The sequence below is a fragment of the Palaemon carinicauda genome, chromosome 40 (genome assembly GCF_036898095.1).
Source record: "Palaemon carinicauda isolate YSFRI2023 chromosome 40, ASM3689809v2, whole genome shotgun sequence".
Classification (NCBI taxonomy): domain Eukaryota; kingdom Metazoa; phylum Arthropoda; class Malacostraca; order Decapoda; family Palaemonidae; genus Palaemon; species Palaemon carinicauda.
Window position 1 is genome coordinate 49,810,632 of NC_090764.1, and position 26,343 is coordinate 49,836,974.

Sequence of the window (26,343 nt, forward strand, 5' to 3'; positions counted from 1 at the left end):
CAGCTCATCTAGGGATGATGAGGGAGGATACTTATCTAGATTCTAAAGAATAGGGCTCAGGAGAGTAGTTTACCAGCAATAAGTCAGATCCAGAAATTGATGCTTCTACTGTTTCATCCAATAGAGAGAGAGCAGAAAAATGAAGAAGAGTCAGTTCAACCTTTCATTTTGTACTTACATCTACACATTACCATAGACAAGACGCTACCTGTCCAGTGTGGGAGCTGGGCTGGCTATGCAACTACTTGAGCAGCCATCACAGGAGCAAGCAAAAAGGGGTCAAGGGACTCTGAAGGCCGTGAAGGTGGTCTGGTATTTCCATACCCCAGCCTTCACCACCTGGCCAACTGCAAGATTCCTCTTAAAGCCTAGGTTGGGTTGTATACCAATGACTTCATGATTTCTGGTCCTAGGTGGTACCTCGACCCTCTCAAAGGTCCCGGTGTATGTTTTATGGATTGTCTCATGAAGCCAGAAAAAGATTTTGTCCCTTGACAACTCATTCTTGGTGCAGCCAGTGGTAAGGAAGAGATACTGACTTTCAAGCCTGAGGTGTTGGGTCCTCTTCAGGTAGCACTGCAGAGCCCTCACAGGACAAAAAAAAACTTCTCTCAATCACCTCCAGATGTTTCACATAAAGAGGAAATGGAGGTCTCAAACCAAGAGTTGTGTACTGACTGGTTCTGAGTTTTGGCCATGAAGAATGGTAAAAACTAAAGGAGTCCTCAATCCCTCCTTTAGCATGAGTGACTTTGAAAGAGTCCATGCAACTTTCCTACTCACTTTGCCAATGCCAAGGCTAGCAAAAAGAATAGTTTTGACAAATGTAAAACCAATTTTCGTGGAGGTGCTGTACTATTTCCAAGGACTTTCCTGTAAAAGGCTTGAACAGAGAATCCAATATGAAATAAATACCAAAGAAATATTCTCCCCCTGCTCTAGGGCCAGTGTATCAACATGCAAAACATGAACTCTATTTGTAAAAGGAAGACTTTCAAGTTTAGGTACTATTGAACTAAACTCACCACTAGTGATGACATTTTGTAGCTTTTGTCTCAAAATGTGGTCAAATGGTGACATCTGACATCTGTGTAACTTTGTAACATTACTTCTAATTTTGGTAATTGAGCTTTGATAATGAAACCAAAATTACAATAAATAAAAAAAAAATATAGATTATGATTTTTTCATTTAATCCATGAATAATAAGATTTTAAAGATGTATCAAAATTTAGAATCAAATGCTATTTCCTGGTAAGTGTCAACTCTGAAGGAAATGTGATGCTTGAAAACAACAAATCGCTTGCAGAAATTCTATGCAGCTAAAATGACAATGACAACACTGCTTTATCCACAATGAGTGCTGAGTGTGGTTAAGGCAGTAACACTGCACAGCACCTCCAATACTGAATCTGTCTGGCTGAGGGGGACAAGTCATGGCTACATCATCACTGAGAACCCCTCTTATAGCTAGACAAAACACAACCTGCACATCAACTTGCTTCCTGCCGCCATCTCCCATTTTAAAGTAGTAATCAATTGTCCAACTTCTATGCAAGAGGCTAGGGAGGAGAAAGTATCCTGAAGACCTCACAGCACCTCTCAAAAAGTTTTTTTTTTATCAAAACCCATTTGGGGGTTAATGTGGTATGTGGTCTCCAGGACTAGTAGTAAAGCATTAATTGAGTAGACTCGTACATCATTAAGGATAACTGTCTACCACCAAGCAACAACTTACACGTGTATAAATGATAAAAAAGAAACGGACTTTCAACTTGTAAGGGATAACTCGAGAAAATTGGATGCCTGTCATCCCTCTTCTGCTGAAGGACCTGGCTGGATTGGTTCTTCTCACTGGGTTCCCCATATAGAGGTTATAACGAGCCAAGTACCACACATCAATGGAGTACTGCTTAGATTTTTTTCAGGAAGTCCTTAATGAACACCCTAAACCCAAACCAACCCGTAAGGCTCTGGATGTCCAGAATTGCATATCAGCAAAGAAAACTCACTAGTTGAACCAGAAATTTTCTCACATGGGTGTTAGGATGGAGATGGGGTAAGATTTTTCTTTTTTTAATTAAGGTCATTAGAAAATGGATAGCACATGTTGAAAGGGACCTGTTTGCCTGGGTATTTGAAATAACCTACCCTTTGAGGGTGTAGATCTCTGTAAGTTTAATTGCAGAATCAACAACAGACAGATATTGCTATCTCCCAACTCTAGAGCTATAATATAAAGCAATTCGTCTCTAAAAAGGATTTTCATTTTGGCTTAAAAAAATACCTCAGGATAAGAAATTAATTTGTTCTAGAGTGGCTTTAATATCATGATTTTTTCGTATAATGAGGGTAGTTTTACATGTAAATCGCCTAATTTGTTTATAGCTCTACAAAAACACCACATTAAATTTTATATTAAAGCTATACTGTAACTACAATGAAATACAGTACATTTGAATCATTCAATATACCTAACCATTAATTCCTGTAAATGAAGTAGTTATTAGAACATAATGCAATAATATATGGAAAATAATACTGTATGAAAATATGGAAGCTTACCTTTCGAGTGAGGCTATATCCAAAAGGGAAAGTGGTGGCAGAGGAGGAGAACAAATGGCAGAAAACATGAACACTTTAACTTTATGGAACACATTAACAAATGGCAGAAAACATTAACACTTAACTTTAAGAAAAACTTGAAATCAAAATTCTTTACTTGCTTTTTTCCATTTTTTTTTCTTACTTTGTTTTGTACTTTCTAAATTTCATCAGTTTCTTCTTTGCTTTCACTTCTCCGTTTTTTCGGATCACTTAGACCTTCCCCTTGGCCTACTAATGGCCTCTTTAAAAAAAAAATAGTGATCCAAGGGAGCTTGTATCTGTCTGCTTTTTAAAATGTCCCTAAAATGACTCAGGCAAATGTCATTACACTGAGCAAGAACACAAACTGTGTGAACCTTTCAGTGTGTTTCTTTTCTATGAAATCTCCCATTTCATGATAATGATATAGCATCTCCTTAATTTCTGCTGTTTTTGTAGTTGCATCTGTGTCCTCCTCCTCCTCACCGCAATATAACTATTTCTGAACGAAGTTCAGTTGCAGAGCCAGCAACTCCTTCAGGTCGTCTGTCGTAAGCTCCTTGGGAAGCTCATTAAGGTCATCCTCATCAATGACCAGACCAATGGACCTCCCGAGTGAAACAATTTCCTCAATCTCAGGTTGCAGAACAGGTTCGGGATCATCAATGATTTCAACTTCAGTTAGGCATACACAGAATTCCTCGAAGTCTTGTGCGGAGACAGCATAAGGCCACAGATTTTTCACCGAAGAGTTCAAAATGTGCCTCAAAACCCTGCCAAGCTTGATTGATGAGTTGGAGTCATATCACAATATCGAAATGCTCCTTCCAAAATTCATGCAGAGTCAAGTTTGTGCTATCAGTGATTTATTCTTGAAGTTTGAAATAACTTGCTGGTCCATGCACTGAAGGAGAGGGGTGGTGTTAGGTGGAAGGTAGAGAACCTTGATAAAGGAATATTCCAGGACATCTTCCTCGAGGCTAGGAGGGTGAGCAGGGGCATTGTCCAACACCAGCAGACATTTCAGAGAGAGGCGCTTCTCTTCTAAATATTTTTTTACAGTCAAAACGAAACAAAGGTTTACCTACTCGAAGAAAAAGTCTCGTTACCCAGGCTTTCGCAGGAGCCATCCATATCACCAGCAGCTTCTCCTTAAGCATTTTGTGGGACTTGAAGGCTCGACTTGAGTCTTTGGATTATACATCAATAGGGACTTGACCTGATAAAGCATTTTTTTCCAGAAAAGACCAGTTTTGTCAAAGTTGAAGAATTGCTGGGGACTGTAGCCTCCTCGAGTCAACTCGTCGAATGTCTTAACAAAGGCCTTGGCCGCTTTCGTGTCCGAGCTGGCTGTTTCCCCATGCCGCACCACCAAATGAAAGCCAGTCCATCTCTTGAATTTCTCAAACCACCCGTGTGAAGCCTTGAACTAGGGGGTGCCTGCTGCGATGTCCCTTCTCTTGCTTTGTCTTCACCCCGAGTGTTCTCATTGGGCTTGTGGCAGATTATCGTCTCGGTGATCATGTCTCCAGCTATTTCCTTGTCCTTAATCCAGAGGAGAAGAAGTCCCTCCATCTCGTCATGGATATGGCTCCTCTTACTTGAAAAGACAAGTCACGCTCTTAGAAAGTGTTGCTGCAAGTCACGCTCTTAGAAAGTGTTGCTGCTTTGATGGCTTCCTTTTACTTTAGGATGGTGCCTATCATCAACGGATTTCAGCCATATTCCTTAGCGATCATACTCAACCGCATGCCAGCCTCATATTTCTTGATTATCTCAAGTTTCGTCTCCATAGAAAGCATCCACTTCGTCTTTTCTTGAACATCAGCAACATTCTTGGGACCAATGGCTATAGAATTATAAGTTGAATAATGCAACACGAAAACTGTAAGTATGAAATTGAAATCACCATCAAAAATTTAACGTGAACGTTAGCGCTACTAAAACGAAATGGTCAAGGAACGCCAATACGTACATGTATGATGGGAAAGACGACACCAATAGGAGAGCAGGATCTTACGGCAGTAACTAGCATCAGGGTAGTGAGATAACTAATGGGAGAGCAAGACAATTGTGGCGAGTTTACAGTTTTGCGGCGTACAAATTTTAAAAGTAGATGAGCTGGAGGATGATGGAATGTATACCAACCATTTATCATCATACACTAGGTATATTATTCTGGATTGCTATCCCCTGACAGGGGAAGGGATCCCTCCTTTGACCACGTTCCAATCTTGTACAGGCTAATCCATATCAACTATTCATCCCTATGATAGATTGTAGGTTGTTGGACTCCTTTCCTTTGCTCTGGAATGACCAGGCAGATTGACATGAGGGGTTTTTCGTAACATTAGGAGAAAAAAAAATCTTTGTATCTCTTTTCATATGCAGAAACTTCTGTAACTAGAGAATATTCAACTGCCAGATTAGGAAGATCACTCTAGAATCTGATCACAGCTGGAAGAAAACTTCTAGAATACCTTGTAATTAACATTACAAGGTATTCTAGAGAAAACAAGACTGTTGGAAGATATGAATGCAAAGAGCAGTCAGAATTATGACAAATCTTATGCAATATGCATAAAGAACTGAGCAATGGTGCCAGTGATTAGTACCTATATCAGGAATAACAAATTTATTAAACCACAAGTTTTTCCTAACAAATTAAGATGAGAGTCAGCAGCTGCAGTCCAGACAGGAGAATAACCATTAAAACATGGTAGAACAAAAGAATCAAAACATTTCTTCAGGATAGATTGATCATTGAAAATCTTGAAAAGACTTGCTTAATAAGCCTATTTTTTTGTGCAATTGAAAAACCTGACTGAATTTATTTCTTAAATTAATCAAGAATCACACCTAAAATTTTAAAGGACTTGTTATTATTAAAGAAGCATTATCATTACATAGATCTTGATGTTGAGCAGCCACTGTTCTTGCTCTACTTAAAATCATAATTTGAATTTTTTTTACGGTTCAACTTCATGCCACATAATCTTGACCGAGCACTAATTTTAGCAAGATCTTTATTAACGGATTCAGCATCCCCAGATCTAAATTTAGGAGATGGAATTGAGGCAAAGAGAGCAGCATCATCTTGATCTCTGAGCAAAAGCTCTTGGCCAAATATACTTAATCCAAGACAAATCTGATCTGTTACCCTTCCAAAGATAATAGGCCTCCCTTTCTCCAAATAACCATGTATACAATCATCACTGAACCAGGGTTTGTCTTTTACATGGTATTTCAACACGAGAGATAGGATGCTCTTTTCAATTATGTTGACCAGATTCTTACCCAACACAACTAGCTCAACACTTTTAAAAAATTGTGACCAATTCAAAATGCAAATGATAACTCAAAACTGGAAACTGGTTAGGAATGAATGTAAAGAGAAAGTATGAGAAAGTTTTTGTACCAACTGTGTGGGGAATGAAAGTGACGGAGAGACAGAAATTGAATGTGTTTGAGATGAAATGTCTGATGAGTGTGGTCGATGTATCTCAAATAGATAGGGTTAGGAACGAAGTAGTGAGGTTGAGAACGGGTGAAAGAAATAATTTAGCAACTAGCGTAAATATGAATGTGTTGAGGTGGCTTGGCCATGTAAAGAGAATGGAAAGTGGCTGTGTGCTGAAGAAGGTGATGAATGCAAGAGTTGATGGGAGAAGTACAAGAAGAAGGCCAAGGGTTTGGGTGGATGAAAGGAGTAAAGAAAGCTTTGGATGAATAGGATGATAGATGTGAGAGGCATGGGAGCATGCTAGAAATAGGAATGAATTATTATGACGCAGTTTCGGTAGGACCTGCTGCTTCCTAAGGTCGCCTTGGTGACCACTGAGGTAGCAGGAGTAGGGGATTCAGCATATGAAACCACATTTGTGGTGGATAATGGGGGCGTGGGGGCTGTGGCACCCTAGCAGTACCAGCCAAACTCGGCTGAATCCCTCGTCAGGCTGGGAGGAGCGAAAGAGGAAAAGTTTCCTTTTGTCCCTTTATTTATGTCGGCTACCTACTAAAATTGGGGGAAGTGCCTAAATAGATAGAATAGTGTTGATTTTTCTCTTTTCAAGCTTTTGTATATTCCCACAATCTTTCCCTCACATTCTGATAATAATATCAATATACTATTTCTATAAAATAACAAACTAGTGGTCATTTCTAACATCCTTTGGTTACTAATAATTTTACATTTATGATTATTCTGACATTTAATAGTGGACATTAATTGGAAATTTCATCTAGCTATGGTATAGAGTAAAACATTCCATTAAATGCAGCATTCATAAAACTGATTTCAATATTTCTGTGCACTTACAACAATACTGGCTTAGGATTTCAAGGTAAAAATGCTACCTTAGGCCAGAGGAATAGATGCTTAAGTGATTTACATTTCACAAAGGGGAAATTTTTCTGACCAACCAAGAATTCTCTTCCCTTAATAATATAAGGCTAATATTTAGTTCATGTAAGACTAATAATACTTATGTCTGAGTTTTGAAAAAAACAAAACAAAGTGATCTACGATACATGACCTTAAACAGAGATAATATACACAGTAGACTTACATTTTTACATATCAATGTCAAAAATATAAAAAAACTGGTACCATTCGTCACTTACAAAATTTTTGGTTACTCATTATCATGATTGACTAAAAAGGCTTATATAAATAAAAAATCACATTTGTACAGTGATAATTAACAATAGAATGTAATGACATACCTGAAATAGGCAGAATTTATTGGTGCAGTGTGTTCCAATGAGTAAAGGTAATTCTTCTCTGATTTCATGTTCCTGATATCCCAAACTTTCATGGTTCGGTCAACAGAAGCACTTATTATGTAATTTGAATTGCTGAAAAAATAAATTTTGATTTACAAATGTCTCAGATATACTCATATATAATATATTTACAAATATTTCTAAACCTGGTTGGGAAGAGATATCAAAGGTACTGAGACCCATTAATTTTAACAAACTAGCCATATCATCAGCAGAAAAATTTTAATTTCTGGTCCAGTTTAGAAAGAGGTTAATTTCAAATTCTACCATTGTCCAAACCATTATTAGTACCAATAGAATCATTGATACCCATCAAATGCTTTATTTTTATTTCACTATACTGTTCCAAAAAGAGAGAGAGAGAGAGAGAGAGAGAGAGAGAGAGAGAGAGAGAGAGAGAGAGAGAGAGAGAGAGAGAGAGAGAGAGTGTGTGTGTGTGTGTGTGTGTGTGTGTGTGTGTGTGTGTGTGTGTGTGTGTGTGTGTGTGTGTGTGTGTGTGTGTGTGTGTGGTTTACAAGGATTCTGGATAACTCAAAGACTTCTTGGTCCATCCACGGAGACTCCACTTGCTCTTTGGTAGAGTAATTTACTTTAAGCATTTAAAGTGTCCTTATGATCTTGTCTTATTCTTGAACTCGTTTACCACTGTTACTGTTTATTACATCTGCTGGAAGTCTATTCCACAGAGAGAGAGAGAGAGAGAGAGAGAGAGAGAGAGAGAGAGAGAGAGAGAGAGAGAGAGAGAGAGAGAGAGAGAGAGAGAGAGAGAAATAAATAAAAAGTATATATATATATGGATGGCTGAAGTTGTGAAATTGTATCAGCCAGTAAGATGAAAACATAAAAAAATGCTTGCAGTCTAGTTCATAACCTTATCTTCTATATAAATTTCTTATTTTATTTTAATGGTTATTAAATATATTGTTTTCCATAATTAGAAATTCAAGATTTAGGTAAGATGAATAACCTATAAGCAATAAAAAATTTACATGAAAGATTGGGTAATTTGGCAATTTACGAGCAAAAATGCCAACATAACAGATTATTTTGTATGCGGATGGCAAGTACCAAAATTTACAGCATTATTTGAAAACCTATATTTTACCAAAAATCATATTTGTTTCATTAATTGCTTTTGTTTTTTATAGTACTTATGAGGGAATTTTATTTAAAAAAAAAAATCTAATAAGTTGAATCATAAAAAAGAATTGACTTCTGAATTCTAATTCTTATTATGATAAGAAATATATTTGTCACTACTTGCCCATATTAATGTGAATCATGATATTATTCTATAGGGTAAAATGTTATTTTCATTAGTAAAATAAATTTTTGAATATACTTACCCGATGATCATGTAGCTGTCAACTCTGTTGCCCGACAGAAATCTACGGTCGGGATACGCCAGCGATCGCTATACAGGTGGGGGTGTACACAACAGCGCCATCTGTGAGTAGGTACTCAAGTACTTCTTGTCAACAAGAACTCAATTTTCTCCTCGGTCCACTGGTTCTCTATGGGGAGGAAGGGCGGGTCCTTAAATTCATGATCATCGGGTAAGTATATTCAAAAATTTATTTTACTAATGAAAATAACATTTTTCAATATTAATCTTATCCGATGATCATGTAGCTGATTCACACCCAGGGTGGTGGGTGGAGACCAGCATACATGTTAACAAAGAAGCTAAGTATCCCGTATCTTATTTTAGCCGTTATTCAAAATAACAAACATAAAATAAATAAGTACCTGGTAAGGAAGTCGACTTGAACCATTACTCTGCCTTTTTAAGTACGTCTTCCTTACTGAGCCTAGCGATCCTCTTAGGATGCTGAGCGACTCCTAGGTGCTGAAGTATTAAGGGCTGCAACCCATACTAAAGGACCTCATCACAACCTCTAATCTAGGCGCTTCTCAAGAAAGAATTTGACCACCCGCCAAATCAACCAGGATGCGGAAGGCTTCTTAGCCTTCCGGACAACCCAGAAATTTTTCAAGAGAAAGATTAAAAAGGTTCTGGAATTAGGGAATTGTAGTGGTGGAGCCCCCACCACTACTGCACTCGTTGCTACGAATGGTCCCAGAGTGTAGCAGTTCTCGTAAAGAGACTGGACATTCTTAAGATAGAAGACGCGAACACTGATTAGCTTTTCCAAAAGGTTGCGTCGAAAATATTTTGCAGAGATCTATTTTATTAAAAGGTCACGGAAGTTGTGATAGCTAACTTCGTGTGTCCTTACCTTCAGCCAAGCTTGGTCTTCCTCATTCAGAAGGGAATGAGCTTCTCGTATTAACAGTCTGAAAATAATAGGATAAAGAATTCTCTGACATAGGCAAAGATGAATTCTTAACTGAACACCATAAAGCTTCAGACGGGCCTCATAAAGGTTTTTAAAATAGAACTTAAGAGCTCTACAGGACATAATACTCTTTCTAGTTCATTTCCAACCATATCGATAAGTTTGGAATAACGAACGATATTGGTCAAGGCCGAGAAGGCAGCTCGTGTTTGGCTAGAAAACCAAGATGTAGAACATGTAGCCGTTTCGGATGAAAATCCGATGTTCTTGCTGAAGGCATGAATCTCACTGACTCTTTTAGCTGATAAAGCATATCAGGAAAAGAGTCTTAAAGGTGAGATCTTTCAGGGAGGCTGATTGAAGTGGTTCGAACCTGTCTAACATAAGGAATCTTAGAACCACGTCTAAATTCCAACCAGGTGTAACCAAACGACGCTCCTTCGTAGTCTCAAAAGACTTAAGGAGGTCCTGTAGATCTTTATTGTTAAAAAGATCTAAGCCTCTGTGACGGAAGACTGATGCCAACATGCTTCTGTAACCCTTGAAAGTGGGAGCTGAAAGAGATCGCTCTTTTCTCAGATATAAGAGGAAGTCAGCTATTTGAGTTACAGAGGTACTGGTCGAGGATACGGATACTGACTTGCACCAGTTTAGGAAGATTCCCCACTTCGATTGGTAGACTCTAAGGGTGGATGTTCTCCTTGCTCTAACAATCGCTCTGGTTGCCTCCTTCGAAAAACCTCTAGTTCTCGAGAGTCTTTCGATACTCTGAAGGCAGTGAGACGAAGAGCGTGGAGGCCTTGGAGTACCTTCTTACGCGTGGCAGACGTAGCAGGTCCACCCTTAGGGGAAGAGTTCTGGGAACGTCTACTAGCCATCGAAGTACCTCGGTAAGTTATTCTCTCGCGGGCCAGAGGGAAGCAACTAGTGTCAACTTTGTCCCAACGTGAGAGGCGAACTTCTGCAGTACCTTGTTGACAAACTAGAACGGAGGGAATGCATATAGATCTAGATGAGACTAATCTAGTAGAAAGGCATCTAAAAGAACCACTGCTGGGTCTGTTGAGAGCCTTTTGGACATCGAGGTTGCGAAGAGATCTATGGTTGGATGGCCCCAGGTGACCCAAAGTCTCTTGCATACATCTCTGTGGAGGGTCCAATATGTTGGAATTATTGTCCCTTCCTACTGAGACAAACTGCTAAGACATTCAAGTTGCCTTGGAAGAAATTTGTTACTAGTGAAAAGTCTAGACCTGTTGAACAGGAGAGGAGGTCACTAGCGAACTCGCACCATGTCAGAGAGTAGGTCCCTCCTTGCTAGGAGATGAACATCAAAGCAGGGAGTTGTCCGTGTTGACCTCCATTACTTTGTCTTGAAGGAGAGACCTGAAGCTTTTCCAGGTCAGACTTACTGCCAGAAGCTTCTTGCAGTTAAAATGCATTGTCCTTTGACGCGAGTTCCATAATCCCGAGCATTCCCTACCGCCTAAGGTCGCACCCCAGCCTACGTCCGATGCGTCTGAGAAGAGAACGTGGTTGGGAGTCTGAACAGTCAGGGGAAGACCCTATAAAAGGTTGATAAAGTCCTTTCCTCAGGTTAGACCAGACTTATCTTCCGGAAACCGGGATCGAGACCGCTTCTAGCGTCTTGTCCTTTTCCAGTGAAGAGCTAGATGAAACCGAAGAGGACGGAGGTGTAGTCTTCCAAGTGACACCAAATGCACCACGGATGACAGTGTCCTAACCAGACTCATCCACAGCCTGACAGGGCCGTATTCCTTCTTCAGCATCTTCTGGATGGATAGCAGGGCTGGGGATTGATCTTCTTGTTCAGCCATGTCCTCATCAGAGGGTTCCTCATCCGAAACTGATGAGGAAACGGCAACGGAGTGGGCAACGTCTGACTCGCTGAATCCGGTCGCACTGGTGGATGCGTGACGGAGCCGGACACAAGATCATGGTACTGCTGCACAGTCTGTGAACTGTCAACCATGGGGAAGCGAGGAAGTACAGCGACAACCCGAAACTGTTTAGACTGTCTGGGTAGTACAGACAACCCCTTATCGGGTTGCTGAGGTTGCCGCACTGCGTCACAACAAGTCACCTCTGCTGGTTGTTGAACGTCTTCCCAGTGACACACTGAACGTCCACAACCACCTCCGAGAGTAGCATAACATCAACGTGCGACTGGCAACCCACACTGGGTCGCATCGGTGGAGGAACCATCTCAACTGGCGGACGTGAGTAGGATACCTCAGCGTCAACAGGGCGTACAACCAACCGGTAGGAAGGTCGTTGGCAAGAAGGGTCTTCTCCGTAAAAAATCCTCTATCAAGGACTAAGCTTGGACTGCATGTCTTGCAACAAAGCCCAAGGTCTATGGGAGCAGGTGTGGCAACAGACGGGGTTAGCGACTGAAGCGGAACCATTTACCCTCCCTGGAAGCATGTTATGCTTAAATAAAAGTCCATAGGAGGCTAAGCAGCTTAAGGCTCCTCTCCAAATGACAGAGTCCTCAAGGGAATATCAGAAGGAGGGAGAACAGCACTTTCTCATCTACAGGAACCATATCCGAGAAAAGCTAGGTTCTCTCAGTGAGGGTTTCACTGGTGCAAAAGCAGCAGACCAGAAGGCAACGTTATGAAACTGCTTGACAGTCTGTGAACTGTCAAAAACTGAACTGTCAACCACAACAGGAGCGTGAGGACATACAGCACTGGTGTATAAGTAGCAGACCAGAAGGCAACGTCATGTAACTGTATGACAGTCTGTGAGTTGGCAACAACCAAAGTTGTGTGGGGAAGCCTCAACTCCTGACTGACTAGTTTGCTGCTGGCGAGTGGCGGTAACCACAGTGTGTTGCGGAGGCTGACACACCGTGTCAGAACACGGCAGCTTGTGGTAGCTCACGCACGGCAACGGAGTGTTCTGTGTGTGGGAGTCATCATACATCTGGCAGGGTTGACTGTGCATGGGTGGAGGAGCTCTCACAACAAGAGTGTGAGAGCAGGAAGCCATGCCGGGCGCACAACCGTGGGAGGTGTAGGCCCACGGGTGCATCGTCAACCTTCTCCGCAGTCGGAGTGTGGGAGCTGGCAACAACAAAAGCAGAGTGCTGGTGCGTGGGAGGGGCTGCGGTGGGTTGAGGAGCATGCGGTATGGTATGCGGAGCATGCTGTAAGGTATGTGGCTCATGCTGCATGGTATGCGGAGCATGCTGTAAGGTATGCAGAGCATGCTGCATGGACTGCGGAGAATGCCGCATAGTGCTGGAACCCGGCAGCTCTACAGAACCTTCCCACTGCTGATGCGGTAGCTCACGCATGTTAGCAGATGGTGCAGCAAGAACATGCGTCTGGCAGGGCGGACTGCGCATCGGTGGTGGAGCTCTCACAGGTGGAGGGTGGGAGCAGGCAGCCGCAGTATCTGCTGAGCGCACAACCTCGGCGGGTTGTAGGTTAACAGGCGCATTGTCAACCTTCCAGCACGATACTCCTGCATGAAGGAGCAAGCTGAGACTGTATAGTCTGCAGCATGGACCACTAGGGTCTATGAAAGACAACAACAAACGGAGCTACTGTCCGTTGTGACTGAGGGTCTAAAACAGCTGGTGCGGCAACAGACGGAGTTACTGCCTGTTGCGGTACCACCTTGCCTCTCTTGGGAGGTGTGCAGTTGTCGTACTGCGGCGAGTCCGAACTGACCCAGTGGCTACACCTAGGCCGTTGGACTTGCGCGGAAGGGACCGACTTGCACTTAAAAGCTGCAAGATTTGGTCAATGGTTTCTGCGAGAAACCTCTTCCGCAGACGAGGAATAAATGGGCTCTCTCGTCTTTGTGTGGGTGGGGTGATCACGTCGGCAACGTGTGTAGATACACCCGAAACCACGGAGGGAAACGTCTGTTCGTCGATCAAGGCCTGTGGAACCCATAAGTCCTTCGACATTACTTCTCCCCTGGGCTTGGGAGCTTGTAAGAGGTATCGGACTAGGTGAACAACTGGCACGAACAGACGAACCCTCGAACGCAACACTGTAACACTTTGCGCATATCACTTTATCACTTTTGATTTTCTGTTTGCACTTATTTCACTGAACTCGAAACTTTAAGTGGTTTGTACCTGAAACACGCAATCCTATCCTTCATTAAAAGGTAGTAATTGCGAAAACAGTATTACAATGTAACAGAAAAACATAATGAAAGATAAAGAATTCAGTGGCTGGAAAAGAGACTAAACACTAGATCAAATAAACTACGTTTAAAATCTCTCACCGCATAAAGCCTGGGAACAAGAATAAAACTCTAGAAACGTTTTACCTTCTTCCCCTATAGCGACTAGGGAGAAGAGCAAAAAACGAGAACAACGTTACCCGCTTGAACGAAACGTTTATCCTCCTCTCTCTCCCTCCGTCTCTATCTCTCTCTCTCTCTCTCTTGACTTAGAACCTGAGAGATGAGCCCAATTATATATATCGTTAAAACATATTATTTGTTAAAGGAAAAAAACTGAAAGGTTTCCCAAATAAAAAGTTCCTTTATTAGAATTAAAACCATTTAAGCTAAGAAAGAATGAACGAAACGCTAGAATCGGTTTACTCTTACTGCAACGTGAAACCGTGAAATACTCTCTCTCTATCGTAACGATAGAGCGCAAGTTGAACGTTCTGAACGTCAACAACTGCGGAGACTAAACAAAACGTTAGTTCAACTTTGAAAACAGTACGAGACTATCAAAGAAATTCTTTCAAAAACATTAAAATTAAAATAGCATAAATTCTTAACAGGAAAAACGATATGACGGGCTCAATGTTAATTAACTTCGGTTCCAAGTAAGGACCGCCTACTATTAGGAAAGGTCGCATATAAACAAACATAAAAATTAATTTTTATAAGTTTATAATAAATGGAAAGTTAATCGAAGAGGCCTATAAATGGCGGAGAGATATAAAATAAATCTATAACTTTGTTAAGCAAAATTACCAAAAACCTAAACACACTTCCGTCTAAGGGAAGGGTGGGTCATAAAAAGTGAAAGAGAGTCTATACTCTCTTCGACACCAACACTTCCGTCTAAGGGAAGGGTCGGCCATTTAAAAGTGAAAGAGAGTCCATACTCTCTTCGTCACCATAATAAAATCTATCCAAAACGAGTTCAAGTTTTGAAATGAAGATAAAACCCCTGCATAGCGAAAGCTCAAAACTGGAATAGTGTACTTCACCAAAAAGTTGTGAAAACAAATCCAGTTAGGGACGGCGTATTAGTAGGTCTTGCCGGAGGCACGACAGAGGAAAAATTGAGTTCTTGTTGACAAGAAGTACTTGAGTACCTACTCACAGATGGCGCTGTTGTGTACACCCCCACCTGTATAGCGATCGCTGGCGTATCCCGACCGTAGATTTCTGTCGGGCAACAGAGTTGACAGCTACATGATCATCGGGTAAGATTAATATTGAAAAACTAATATTTACAATTTACCAAACATGCAATCCCAGGTTTGTGTTTAGTACTTGACCTTCCATAATAGGATACTAATTAAATCCAGTGACTTACAGTTTAAAACACAAAATATCTACGTATAAACAAACAATTCTTGTTTTGTATCAACATATACAGGGTCAGATTACTTAAACTGGATCTGTATTTACTGAACAAATCATAAACAAGTCTTTTATCAATATTAACTCTTTTACCCCCAATGCTATTTGGAACTTTCCCACCCTTAACCCCCAGGCGTTTTCCATTTTCAAGCACGTTTCACAATTTTTTTTTTTTTTTAGATCGCTCTGCCAGCCTCAATTTTTGTCATAGAGAGGTCAGGTTGGTCTCATTATTTTGGAAAATGCCTGAAGTTTCTCATACAATTATAAAAAATATGGAAAAAATGCAAATGGCAGCTTTTTGCAACAACGTACCGGTACGTCCATGGGGGTTAAGGTACCAGTACGTCCATTGAGGGTAGAAGGGTTAAGGAATCCCTAAAACTTGCAAGATTAGTCAAGCAAACATAAATGTAAAATTCTTACCTGGGACAACATTCCAAATGGGTAATTTTTTGCTTATGCAGCTTCCCTTTCCAAATCTCTTTTCCATCAGTTGTTAATATGGTAGCAACCCCTTTGTTATCTCCCACCATGAAGGTATGCTTATCAAGTAAATCTAACGATGTATACCAATGGCTGGAAGAAAAGTAAATATTTAATTCTAATATTTCTTAAAAAGGAAACATTAAACAAAATTCCAATCACAAATAATATCCATAACCTTTCATAAAGTATGGTGCATACACACCATAAATTCACTGAAAGCCACAGTTCCTTCTCTTATGGTGGATTATTTTTTTGTAATTAAATATCTTTAAAACATACCTATGAGATATTTATCACGTTTATATATAAAATACTAGCTATAAATCAGTTTCAACATATCCAAATCCTAAAGTTACCTCAAGAAAGGTTGCATCTAATAAGTTTTTTCCAGAGTAGAAAAAGTCACTGGTACACAATTTCAAAGTAGGAGTCATCACATCCATATGCTTATCTACTCTACAGCTAGTTGAATATGTTCCTTGATGCACACCTATACCAACTCATCTATTGTGACCAACATCGGGAGAACTGTGCTCAGTCTTTTGACATCTTCTATCATGAGTGTGTAAGATAGCATTGTCCATATCTATATAATAAAGGAAGTTTACCATGGGATTGTGCACTATTGTGAAACTATGGCCTTTAAATGTCATTCAGGTTAACTATTGTGAAACTATGGCCTTTAAATGTCATTCAGGTTATGTGGGTGTGGCCCCTAAGGACAAAAGGTCTTGCCAGGGGTAGTTCCAGGTACAAAATGCACAAATTATTAAATTGAGAGTAAAGGTCTTTTGCTGAAGTTGAACCCAGATATGAAAACAAGAAAAAACAAACTTTGATTAGATTTGCAGAAGAAAAAGAGATCTGATCAAGCATTGACATGGCTCCTCCACTGCTAATGTAAGTGAGATGGGACAAAGTTAGTGGAAAAGGCATTGAATTTTTCTCAAAAAGATGACCAAGAGAGGGGATTATGTACTAATTAACTACCCCCTTATTGCCAATTGACACTGAGGTGTTATGATAAAAAGCCTCAGATCTGCAAGATTTCTTCAGTAGCATTAGTTTAAGTTCTGGTAAAGAAATAGAACTAAATTAAGCCCAAAAGGTATAAAATTAGAATTTGAAAAATATCAAAATTACATCAAAATGACACCGACAGATGAAGAGGTAGCAGCCATATTTCAAGAAAGATCAAATATGTCAGAAAAAAAAAAGGGCAAATACCATCCAAAGCAGGAGTTTAACGGTGGTGAGTCTTGGCTTTTTGAAGAAAAAAAAATACCCCTAAAAATTCTCAAAAGGACCTATTCTTGCAGAAGTGCTAAACAGGCACCCACATTCACGCTGGACAGCCTGCTGACCTTAGTACCTTAGTTCTTTGAGGTAATGTGGCAGGCAACATAATTATACCTGGCATTGTTTATTGCTTTAACTTTGGAAAGATGCGATGGGTTAAGCTCGATCCTGTGTATACATAAAAAAAACATGTTTTTTGAGTAAAAATGATATTTTAATTATAAAATAAATTTTTGAATATACTTACCCGGTGAATATATAATAGCTGCAACTCTGTTGCTCGACAGACACATACAGTAAAAAACTCGCCAGCGATCGCTATACAGGTTGCGGGTGTGCCCACCAGCGCCAACTGCCGGCCAGATACCACTCTCGATGTAAACAAAGACTCAATTTCTTCTCATCCCACTGCGTCTCTATTGGGGAGGAAGGGAGGGTCGTTTAATTTATATATTCACCGGGTAAGTATATTCAAAAATTTATTTTATAATTAAAATATCATTTTTAAATATTTAACTTAGCCGGTGAATATATAATAGCTGATTCACACCCAAGGAGGTGGGTAGAGACCAGAGTTAAATATGTTTACATCGTATAAGCTAAGAGTTTTTTTATTTCATTTTGGCAGTTATCAATATAACAAAACCAAAATAAATAGGTACCTGGTAAGGAAGTCGACTTAGACGATTACTCTGCCTTGTAAGTACGTCTTCCTTACGGAGCCCAGCGATCCTCTTAGGATACTGACAGACCCCCAGGAGCTGAAGTATCAAGGGCTGCAACCCATACAACAGGACCTCATCAAACCCCTAATCTGGGCGCTCTCAAGAAATGACTTTGACCACCCGCCAAATCAACCAGGATGCGAAAGGCTTCTTAGCCTTCCGGACAACCCATAAAAACATTAAAATATTTCAAGAGACAGATTAAAAGGATATGGAATTAGGGAATTGTAGTGGTTGAGCCCTCACCCACTACTGCACTCGCTGCTACGAATGGTCCCAGTGTGTAGCAGTTCTCGTAAAGAGACTGGACATCTTTCAAGTAAAATGACGCGAACACTGACTTGCTTCTCCAATAGGTTGCGTCCATGATACTTTGCAGAGATCTATTTTGCTTAAAGGCCACGGAAGTTGCTACAGCTCTAACCTCGTGCGTCTTAACCTTAAGCAAAGATCGGTCTTCCTCACTCAAGTGTGAATGAGCTTCTCGTATTAACAATCTGATAAAACATGACAAAGCATTCTTAGACATAGGCAAGGATGGTTTCTTAACCGAACACCATAACGCTTCAGATTGGCCTCGTAAAGGTTTAGTACGAGCTAAATAGAACTTAAGAGCTCTAACAGGGCATAAGACTCTTTCTAGTTCATTGCCTACGATCTCCGATAATCTAGGAATATCGAAAGATTTAGGCCAAGGACGAGAAGGTAGCTCATTTTTGGCTAGGAAACCAAGTTGCAGAGAACAAGTAGCTTTTTCTGACGAAAACCCGATGTTCTTGCTGAAGGCATGAAGCTCACTGACTCTTTTAGCCGAGGCTAAGCATACCAGGAAAAGAGTCTTAAGAGTGAGATCTTTCAGAGAGGCTGACTGCAAAGGCTCAAACCTGTCTGACATGAGGAATCTTAGGACCACGTCTAAATTCCACCCAGGAGTAGCCAAACGACGCTCCTTAGAGGTCTCGAAAGACTTAAGGAGGTCTTGCAGATCTTTATTGTTGGAAAGATCTAAGCCTCTATGCCGGAAGACCGAGGCCAACATGCTTCTGTAGCCCTTGATAGTAGGAGCTGAAAGGGATCGTACTTTTCTCAGGTATAAGAGAAAATCAGCTATTTGGGCTACAGAGGTACTGGTCGAGGATACGGAAACTGACTTGCACCAGTCTCAGAAGACTTCCCACTTCGATTGGTAGACTCTAATGGTAGACGCTCTCCTTGCTCTAGCAATCGCACTGGCTGCCTACTTCGAAAAGCCTCTAGCTCTTGAGTCTTTCGATAGTCTGAAGGCAGTCAGACGAAGAGCGTGGAGGCTTTGGTGTACCTTCTTTACGTGTGGTTGACGTAGAAGGTCTACTCTTAGAGGAAGACTTCTGGGAACGTCTACTAGCCATCGAAGTACCTCGGTGAACCATTCTCTCGCGGGCCAGAGGGGAGCAACTAACGTCAACCTTGTCCCTTCGTGAGAGGCGAATTTCTGCAGTACCTTGTTGACAATCTTGAATGGTGGGAATGCGTAAAGATCTAGATGTGACCAATCTAGGAGGAAGGCATCTATATGTATTGCTGCTGGGTCTGGGACTGGAGAGCAATAGATTGGAAGCCTCTTGGTCAGCGAGGTTGCAAAGAGATCTATGGTGGGTTGACCCCAAGTCGCCCAAAGTCTCTTGCACACATCCTTGTGGAGGGTCCATTCGATTGGAATTACTTGACCTTTCCGACTGAGACAATCTGCTAGGACGTTCAAGTCGCCCTGGATGAACCTCGTTACTAGGGAGATGCCTCGATCTTTTGATCAGATGAGCAGGTCCCTTGCGATCTCGTACAAAGTCAGTGAGTGGGTACCTCCCTGTTTGGAAATGTACGCCAAGGCCGTGGTGTTGTCCGAGTTTATCTCCACCACCTTGCCTCGAAGGAGATTCTCGAAGCTTATCAAGGCCAGATGAACCGCCAAAAGCTCCTTGCTGTTGATATGCATGCTCCTCTGACTCGAGTTCCACAGACCTGAGCATTCCCGACCGTCCAGCGTCGCGCCCCAGCCCAAGTCCGATGCGTCCGAGAAGAGAACGTGGTTGGGTATCTGAACTGCCAGGGGAAGACCCTCTCGTAGGCTGATATTGTCCTTCCACCAAGTCAGACAAGACTTTATCTTTTCGGAAATCGGGATCGAGACCGCCTCTAGCGTCTTGTCCTTTTTCCAGTGAAAAGCCAGATGGAATTGAAGAGGACGGAGGAGTAGCCTTCCTAGCGAGACAAATTGCTCCAGGGATGACAGCGTCCCTACCAGACTCATCCACAGCCTGACTGAGCAGCGTTCTTTCTTCAGCATCTTCTGGATGGAGAGCAGGGCTTGATCTATTCTGGGGGCCGACGGAAAAGCCCGAAAAACTTGACTGTGAATCTCCATCCCTAAATACAGAATAGTTTGGGATGGGACCAGCTGTGACTTTTCCAAATTGACTAGGAGTCCCAATTCCTTGGCCAGATCTAGAGTCCAATTGAGATCCTTCAGACAGCGATGACTGGAAGAGGCTCTGAGAAGCCAGTCGTCCAAGTACAGGGAGGCTCTGATCTCCGATAGCTCGAAACTGGTACCCCACATTCCTGTAAACAAACCTCAGAAACGGTTGGGAATCCGGGTGTATAGGAATGTGGAAGTATGCCTCCTGAAGGTCGAGAGAGACCATCCAGTCGCCTTCCATAAATGCTGTCAAGACAACCTGGTAGACTTCATCGCGAAGTTTGTCTTGACAATGAACACATTGAGCGCACTTGCCTCTTACGTACTCCTGCAGTGAACATGGTTGCCAAATCATGGAGCCATCCCTGAGGGACTTGTCCCTGCAGAGAACGTGGCTGTCAGATCATTGGAGCCATCCCTGAAAACCTTGTTTATGCATGACATAATTGTACAGCAAAACTTCAAAGGCTCGAAAACAGCTGTGAAGTTGACCTGTAAAATCTTGGAGCGTCTCCTGGCCAGGCGCCAGAGAGAGTCTACGAGATTTGAGAAGTCTATCTGGGCAGAGGCAGGAACTCCCAAGCCGAGAACTTCTCTCGTGTCATATCAGACTCTCGCTCTATAAGCCAGTTTAAAAGAAGGGAAAGCAAAGGCTTTATCCCCCAAACTCCTCCTGGTGATAAACCAGTCGCCTAGCAAACGTAAAGCTCTCTAGGAGAGCGAGAGAGCACTAGCTTATAAAACAACGGCTTCGAAGTAGCTAGGCCTAGTGTAAGCTCTGACGTTTAGGCGAACGAGGAGCAGCAGTTACAAAAAGATCCGGACAAAGATCCTTAAAAATCAGCATGATTTATTTAAAGTCCATAGAGGGCTAAGCAGCTTTAGGCTCCTCTCCGTCTGACAGAGTCCTCAAGGGAATATCAGTAGGAGGGGGAACAGCAACTTCCTCATCTAAAGGAACCTTGTCCGATAATAGCTGAGTCTCAAGCAAGGGAGAGACCTACCGTGGTGGCAATGCTTTACAAGCAGAGTCCACACGCACTGGTGCATTAGTAGCGGACCAGGACGCAACGTCATGTAACTGCTTAACAGTCTGTGAACTGTCAACAACAACAGGTGCGAGAGACCAGGACGCAACGTCATGTAACTGCTTGACAGTCTGTGAACTGTCAACAACAACAGGTGCGTGAGGACGCACAGCGTCCACTCGAGACTGCTTTGACCGCCTAGATTGAGCAGTCAAAACAACTCTAGAATGCGGAGGTTGACGCACAGCGTCAAAACAAGTCAACTCCGATTGTTAGCGAACGTCCTGAACGTCAACAGGAGCATCAGCAAGTGGCCTAACGTCCAAATGTGGCTGAAAATCCACACGAGACCGCATCGAGTGTGGTTCTAAACAACCTGACTGACGTGACTTAGCTACGCCAACGTCACCAGGACGCACAAAGGAACGTTAGGTTGGCTGAAAGCCAGGATCTCGATGAGATAAACGGCTAGGCTCAACGGACTAATCGGCAGAATAGTCTTCCATAAGGGAGGCAAGCTTATTCTGCATGTCTTGCCGTACAACCCATTTAGGATCAACGGAAATGGTTGCGGTAAGAGACGAGGGTAACGTCTGTGACCGCAAAACCTTGCCAACAAAAAGACTCTCGGAGTCTGTGTTACGCTTTTGTTAGGCGGCGAGCAGTTTTCCGATGACTGCATAGGGTCAGAGCTGTCCTAATGGCTACAACCAGGACGCTGGACCTGTCCTGAAAGGACTGACTTTTGCTTAAGGGCCTCGAAACCTTGTTTCAGGTTTCTTATGGGAAAAGCCTTCGGATGACGAGGAGAAAATTGTCTCTCTCGCCTTATGGTAGGGGAGATCTTGGTAAGATACACCCGATACCATAGAGGGAACGTCTGTTCGCTGATCAAGGCCTCTCGAACCCATAAGTCGTACGACATTACTTCTCCCCTGGGCTTGGGAGCTTGCAAGAGGTCCCGGACTAGGTGAACGACAGGCACGAACAGACGAACCCTCGGTTACGCAACACTGTAACACTTTGCGCAATATCACTTTATCACTACGATTTTCTGTTTTGCACTTATTTCACTGAAATCGAAACTTTAACTGATTTCTACCTGAAGCACGCAATTCTACCCTCATCTAAAGGTAGTACTGTAAATGCGAAATCAGACGTATAATGCAAGCACATTAATACCAGCAAAAAAACAGTAAACATCTTTTAAGATAAAAAAAATCAGTGGCAGGGGAAGAGACTAAACACTAGTTCATTCAAAACTACGTTTTCAATCTCTCACCGTACATTGCCTGGGGACGAGAATAAAACTAAAAACGTTTTAACCTTTCTCCCCGTACAGAGACTAGGGACGAGAGTAACTCGAGAACAACGTTACCCGCTTGAACGGAACGTTTTCTCTCCTCTCTCTCCCTCCGTCTCTATCTCTCTCTCTCTCTCTCTCTTGATTTCGCACCTAAGAGAAGAGCCCAATTACGTTTCGTCAAAAAAACATGTCATTTGACCAAAGGAAAAAACTGAAAGGTTTTTCAATTAAAAAGTTCCTTTAAAATAGAATTTAAAACATTTAAGCTTTGAAAGAAGAATGAACAAAACGTCAGAATCGATTTACTCTTTCTGCAAAGTGAAACCGTGATACTCTCTCTCTCTATCGTAACGATAGAGCGCAAACTGCGTAGCATAAATAAACTAAACGTTAGTTCATCTTTGAAAACAGTACGAAGACTATTCAAAGAAAATCTTTCATAAAATATTTATTAAAAAATATTCATTTAAAAAGTTTTAAATCATTAGCTCTTTAAAAGCTATTTACGATTGAAAGGGCTCAACGTTGTTTAACTTCGGTTTCCAAGTTAGGACCGCCTACTCTCAGGAAAGGTCGCATATAAACAAATCATTAATTTTTTTTTTTTTTTTTTATTATAAATGGAAAGTTAATCGAAGAGGCCTAATAAAGGCGGTGAGATATAAAATATATAGAGGAAAATCTATAATTAATTTATAACGTGATAAGATAATTGCTAAAAGCCTAAACACACTTCCGTCTAAGGGAAGGGTCGGCCATTTAAAAGTCAAAGAAAGTCCATACTCTCTTTGTCATCAAAAATTAAATCTATCCAAAAACGAGTTCAAGATTTAAGATGAAGATAAAACACCTGCACTGCGAAAGCTCAAACCAAAATGAAGTACTTCACCAAATATGTTGAGAAAACTCCAGGTTCTACAGCGAGTAAAAGTACGTCTTGTCGACACGTCGACAGAGAAGAAATTGAGTCTTTGTTTACAACGAGAGTGGTATCTGGCCGACAGTTGGCGCTGGTGGGCACACCCGCAACCTGTATAGCGATCGCTGGCGAGTTTTTTACTGTATGTGTCTGTCGAGCAACAGAGTTGCAGCTATTATATATTCACCGGCTAAGTTAAATATTTAAAACTCATCATCCGTTATGGATTTTGGGGTGATTGAACTGTAGCAGGCCAGTAGTCTACCAGCCAAAGTTGAGTCAAAACGGATTCCAGCCTAGCTCTTGTGCTTCTAACTTATCTGAATCTACCAAGGGTCGAGGTCGATCCTACAAACCTAAATCGGATAGGTACACAGAAATCAAAGTTTTAGTGTAATAATATATTGTGCAAGTGTTGATACTTGTACAATTTGTATTTGTTGGAAGGTACGGGGGGATGGTGTGTCTAACACATGTGCATTAGTAAGTTTGGCTGATATGTTGTATATTGCCATGCAGTCCATTTTTCCTCTAATGCACATTTTTCTTTTTGCAGTTCTCTTCAATAATGGCCAGCAGATTCAGTCTCTTTTAAACCCACCACAGCATATCAAACACTACATGAAACTAGGGTGGAGACCACACAACTCCTCTCCAAAAAAGGTTTTTCCTTTGTCATAACCATATTTTTGAGGGTTAATATAGTGCGTGGACTCCCAAGACTGATACCAGAGCAATAATTGTGTAGATTCAAGTGTCATGAGGACATCTACAACCAAGCAAACAACCAAATCATGTGTATGTGGGTGAGACATTATCATTATCTTTTTCCTGCTGCTGCATCATTACATTTACAATACCTGATGCATCCTTTAGGTGTACTTGAATAAATCCCAAGAAAATTCTTCCACAAAAACTGTTTTTTCTTCATATTTTGTCTCTACATATCTTTATGATCCTTGAAATTGGCCCCATATGCGCAGCATTTAGATTTAAATTGAGCATTATATTGTAATATTTAGTTCTTTGGATGTCATTCAGTAAAGTGTTTTTAACAGTAGATGCAATAATTTAGATGAATTCATATTGGGCTTTCGCACACAAATATGAAGGGGACCTTGGATTTTGACAGATATAGTCCAGATGGTTTTTCATGACAGGATCAAACTCTGCAAGGACATGTCGCTCGTTTGCGACGTCGTTGTCATAACTCAAAAATAGCTATTTTTCAGGAGAGCCATTTTAATCAATTAAAACAGTCTCATATTAATGTATGTCGTTAGAACATTTAGCGCCTCTAGCGATCAATTTTTTAGCTACAATTATCACACTTTTGCCAAAAAAATCAGCATTTGAAGATGAATATGTCTATATGGATAACTCAAAAATACATTTTTTTGAGTTATGACGTTGTTGTCGCAAGCGAGCGATGTGTCCTCAACACAGAGAGCATCTGATGAGATGATAGTAAATCTAGAAGAAAGAAGGGGCTTACCACCTTCCTCAGTCTTTCTCAACTTCTCTCAGAAGGAAAGACTTTACAAGTCGGATGTATAGAATCAATACTATTTTAATCTGTTTCATAGCAGATTATAATTATTCTCTCTGTGGCCTCCCAGTGCTACATTTTGTTTAAACAGACATCTAACATATACAATATTCATAAAAGTTTTGTATCCATGGAAATTGGGTGTCACTTATCCAGCCATCAAGCACAGATTTTAAGTCTAATACTGTACTCTTTAAAACACTATGATAGCTTAGTAAGTATTGTTTTGGAAGTTACTTAAAAAGCCAACTATTTTTAATAAGAATACAAAGATACTATAATATAATAAAATTGTAGTGTGGCAAGCTAAATATAATCTTTGTATGCTTGGATTATGCTGAAGGAAACTTCTCACAAATCACAATGCTTCAGTCTCACTTCTCCTTTGTAATGCTATGATGTTCTCATCATTAGAAGATATGGACAAGTTCTGGCCATAATGAAATTAACATTTTCATACTTTTTCTTTTTAAACAAACACTGAGACAAGCACCTATTACAAAAAATATCATACAATAGGAGTCTGGGTAAAAAATAGCTCGCCATATGATCTTATATCCAGGGATACCATTTTCACAAATAAAAATATACTGTAGACCAGCAGAGTATGTGGAGTTATTTATACCACAGAGCAAATTAATTTCATAACATTCTAAAGAAAATACTCACTTCAAATCCCACGTATTCAAAAATATTTGTTCCTCTGCTATACCACTAAAATCATGACAAGCTACTGTTCCATTCACAGATGCTGTGTACGCTAAGTTGGACGAAGTAGAGTCAAATTTCATGGCCTGAATTGAACCATTGGCACCAGTCTGAAATAGCCAAACACAACATTAAACAAAAAAATATGGACAAAATTTGTGGAACATAAAATAAATTTCATGAAACCAGTAAATGAAGACTACATAGCCCAAATACCCCTTTTATTTGCATAGAACTCAGAATTGTACCATTATTTATACATAAATCCTGAGTGAAATCAATAATCCGATTAGTTTTGGGTATTAAAAATCCAGTTATATATGTGTTATATTTAAAAAATGCAGGAACTTCCAACACTTTTTACAAAGTACCTCTTCAGCTGAAGAATATAAAAGTTTCACAACAATTCTAAGGTAAACTAAAATCAAATGACAATTACAAGATAAAGTAATTAAACTAAAGTAGTAGTTAGAGCTAAAATACCAGATTAAAAGGAAATGGCAGTTTTCTAATAAGTGAACACTCTTCATGTTAAAATAGCTAGTCGCTGGGTAACAGGATATTTTGTCGCCTATTACGGATTCTCTCTGATCGTC

General features: G+C 40.8%; 1 protein-coding gene across 1 annotated transcript in view; it reads right to left on the minus strand.

Moving 5' to 3' along the window:
• LOC137631765 (DNA damage-binding protein 2-like) overlaps nucleotides 1-26,343 on the minus strand; it is an 88,189-nt gene that overhangs the window by 34,073 nt on the left and 27,773 nt on the right. Inside the window, exons 5-7 of the mRNA XM_068363708.1 lie at nucleotides 25,709-25,857; nucleotides 15,696-15,848; nucleotides 7,312-7,443 (exon numbers count right to left, since the gene is read on the minus strand). Coding sequence (XP_068219809.1) covers nucleotides 7,312-7,443; nucleotides 15,696-15,848; nucleotides 25,709-25,857 — 434 coding nt within the window. The remainder of the gene's footprint in view (nucleotides 1-7,311; nucleotides 7,444-15,695; nucleotides 15,849-25,708; nucleotides 25,858-26,343) is intronic.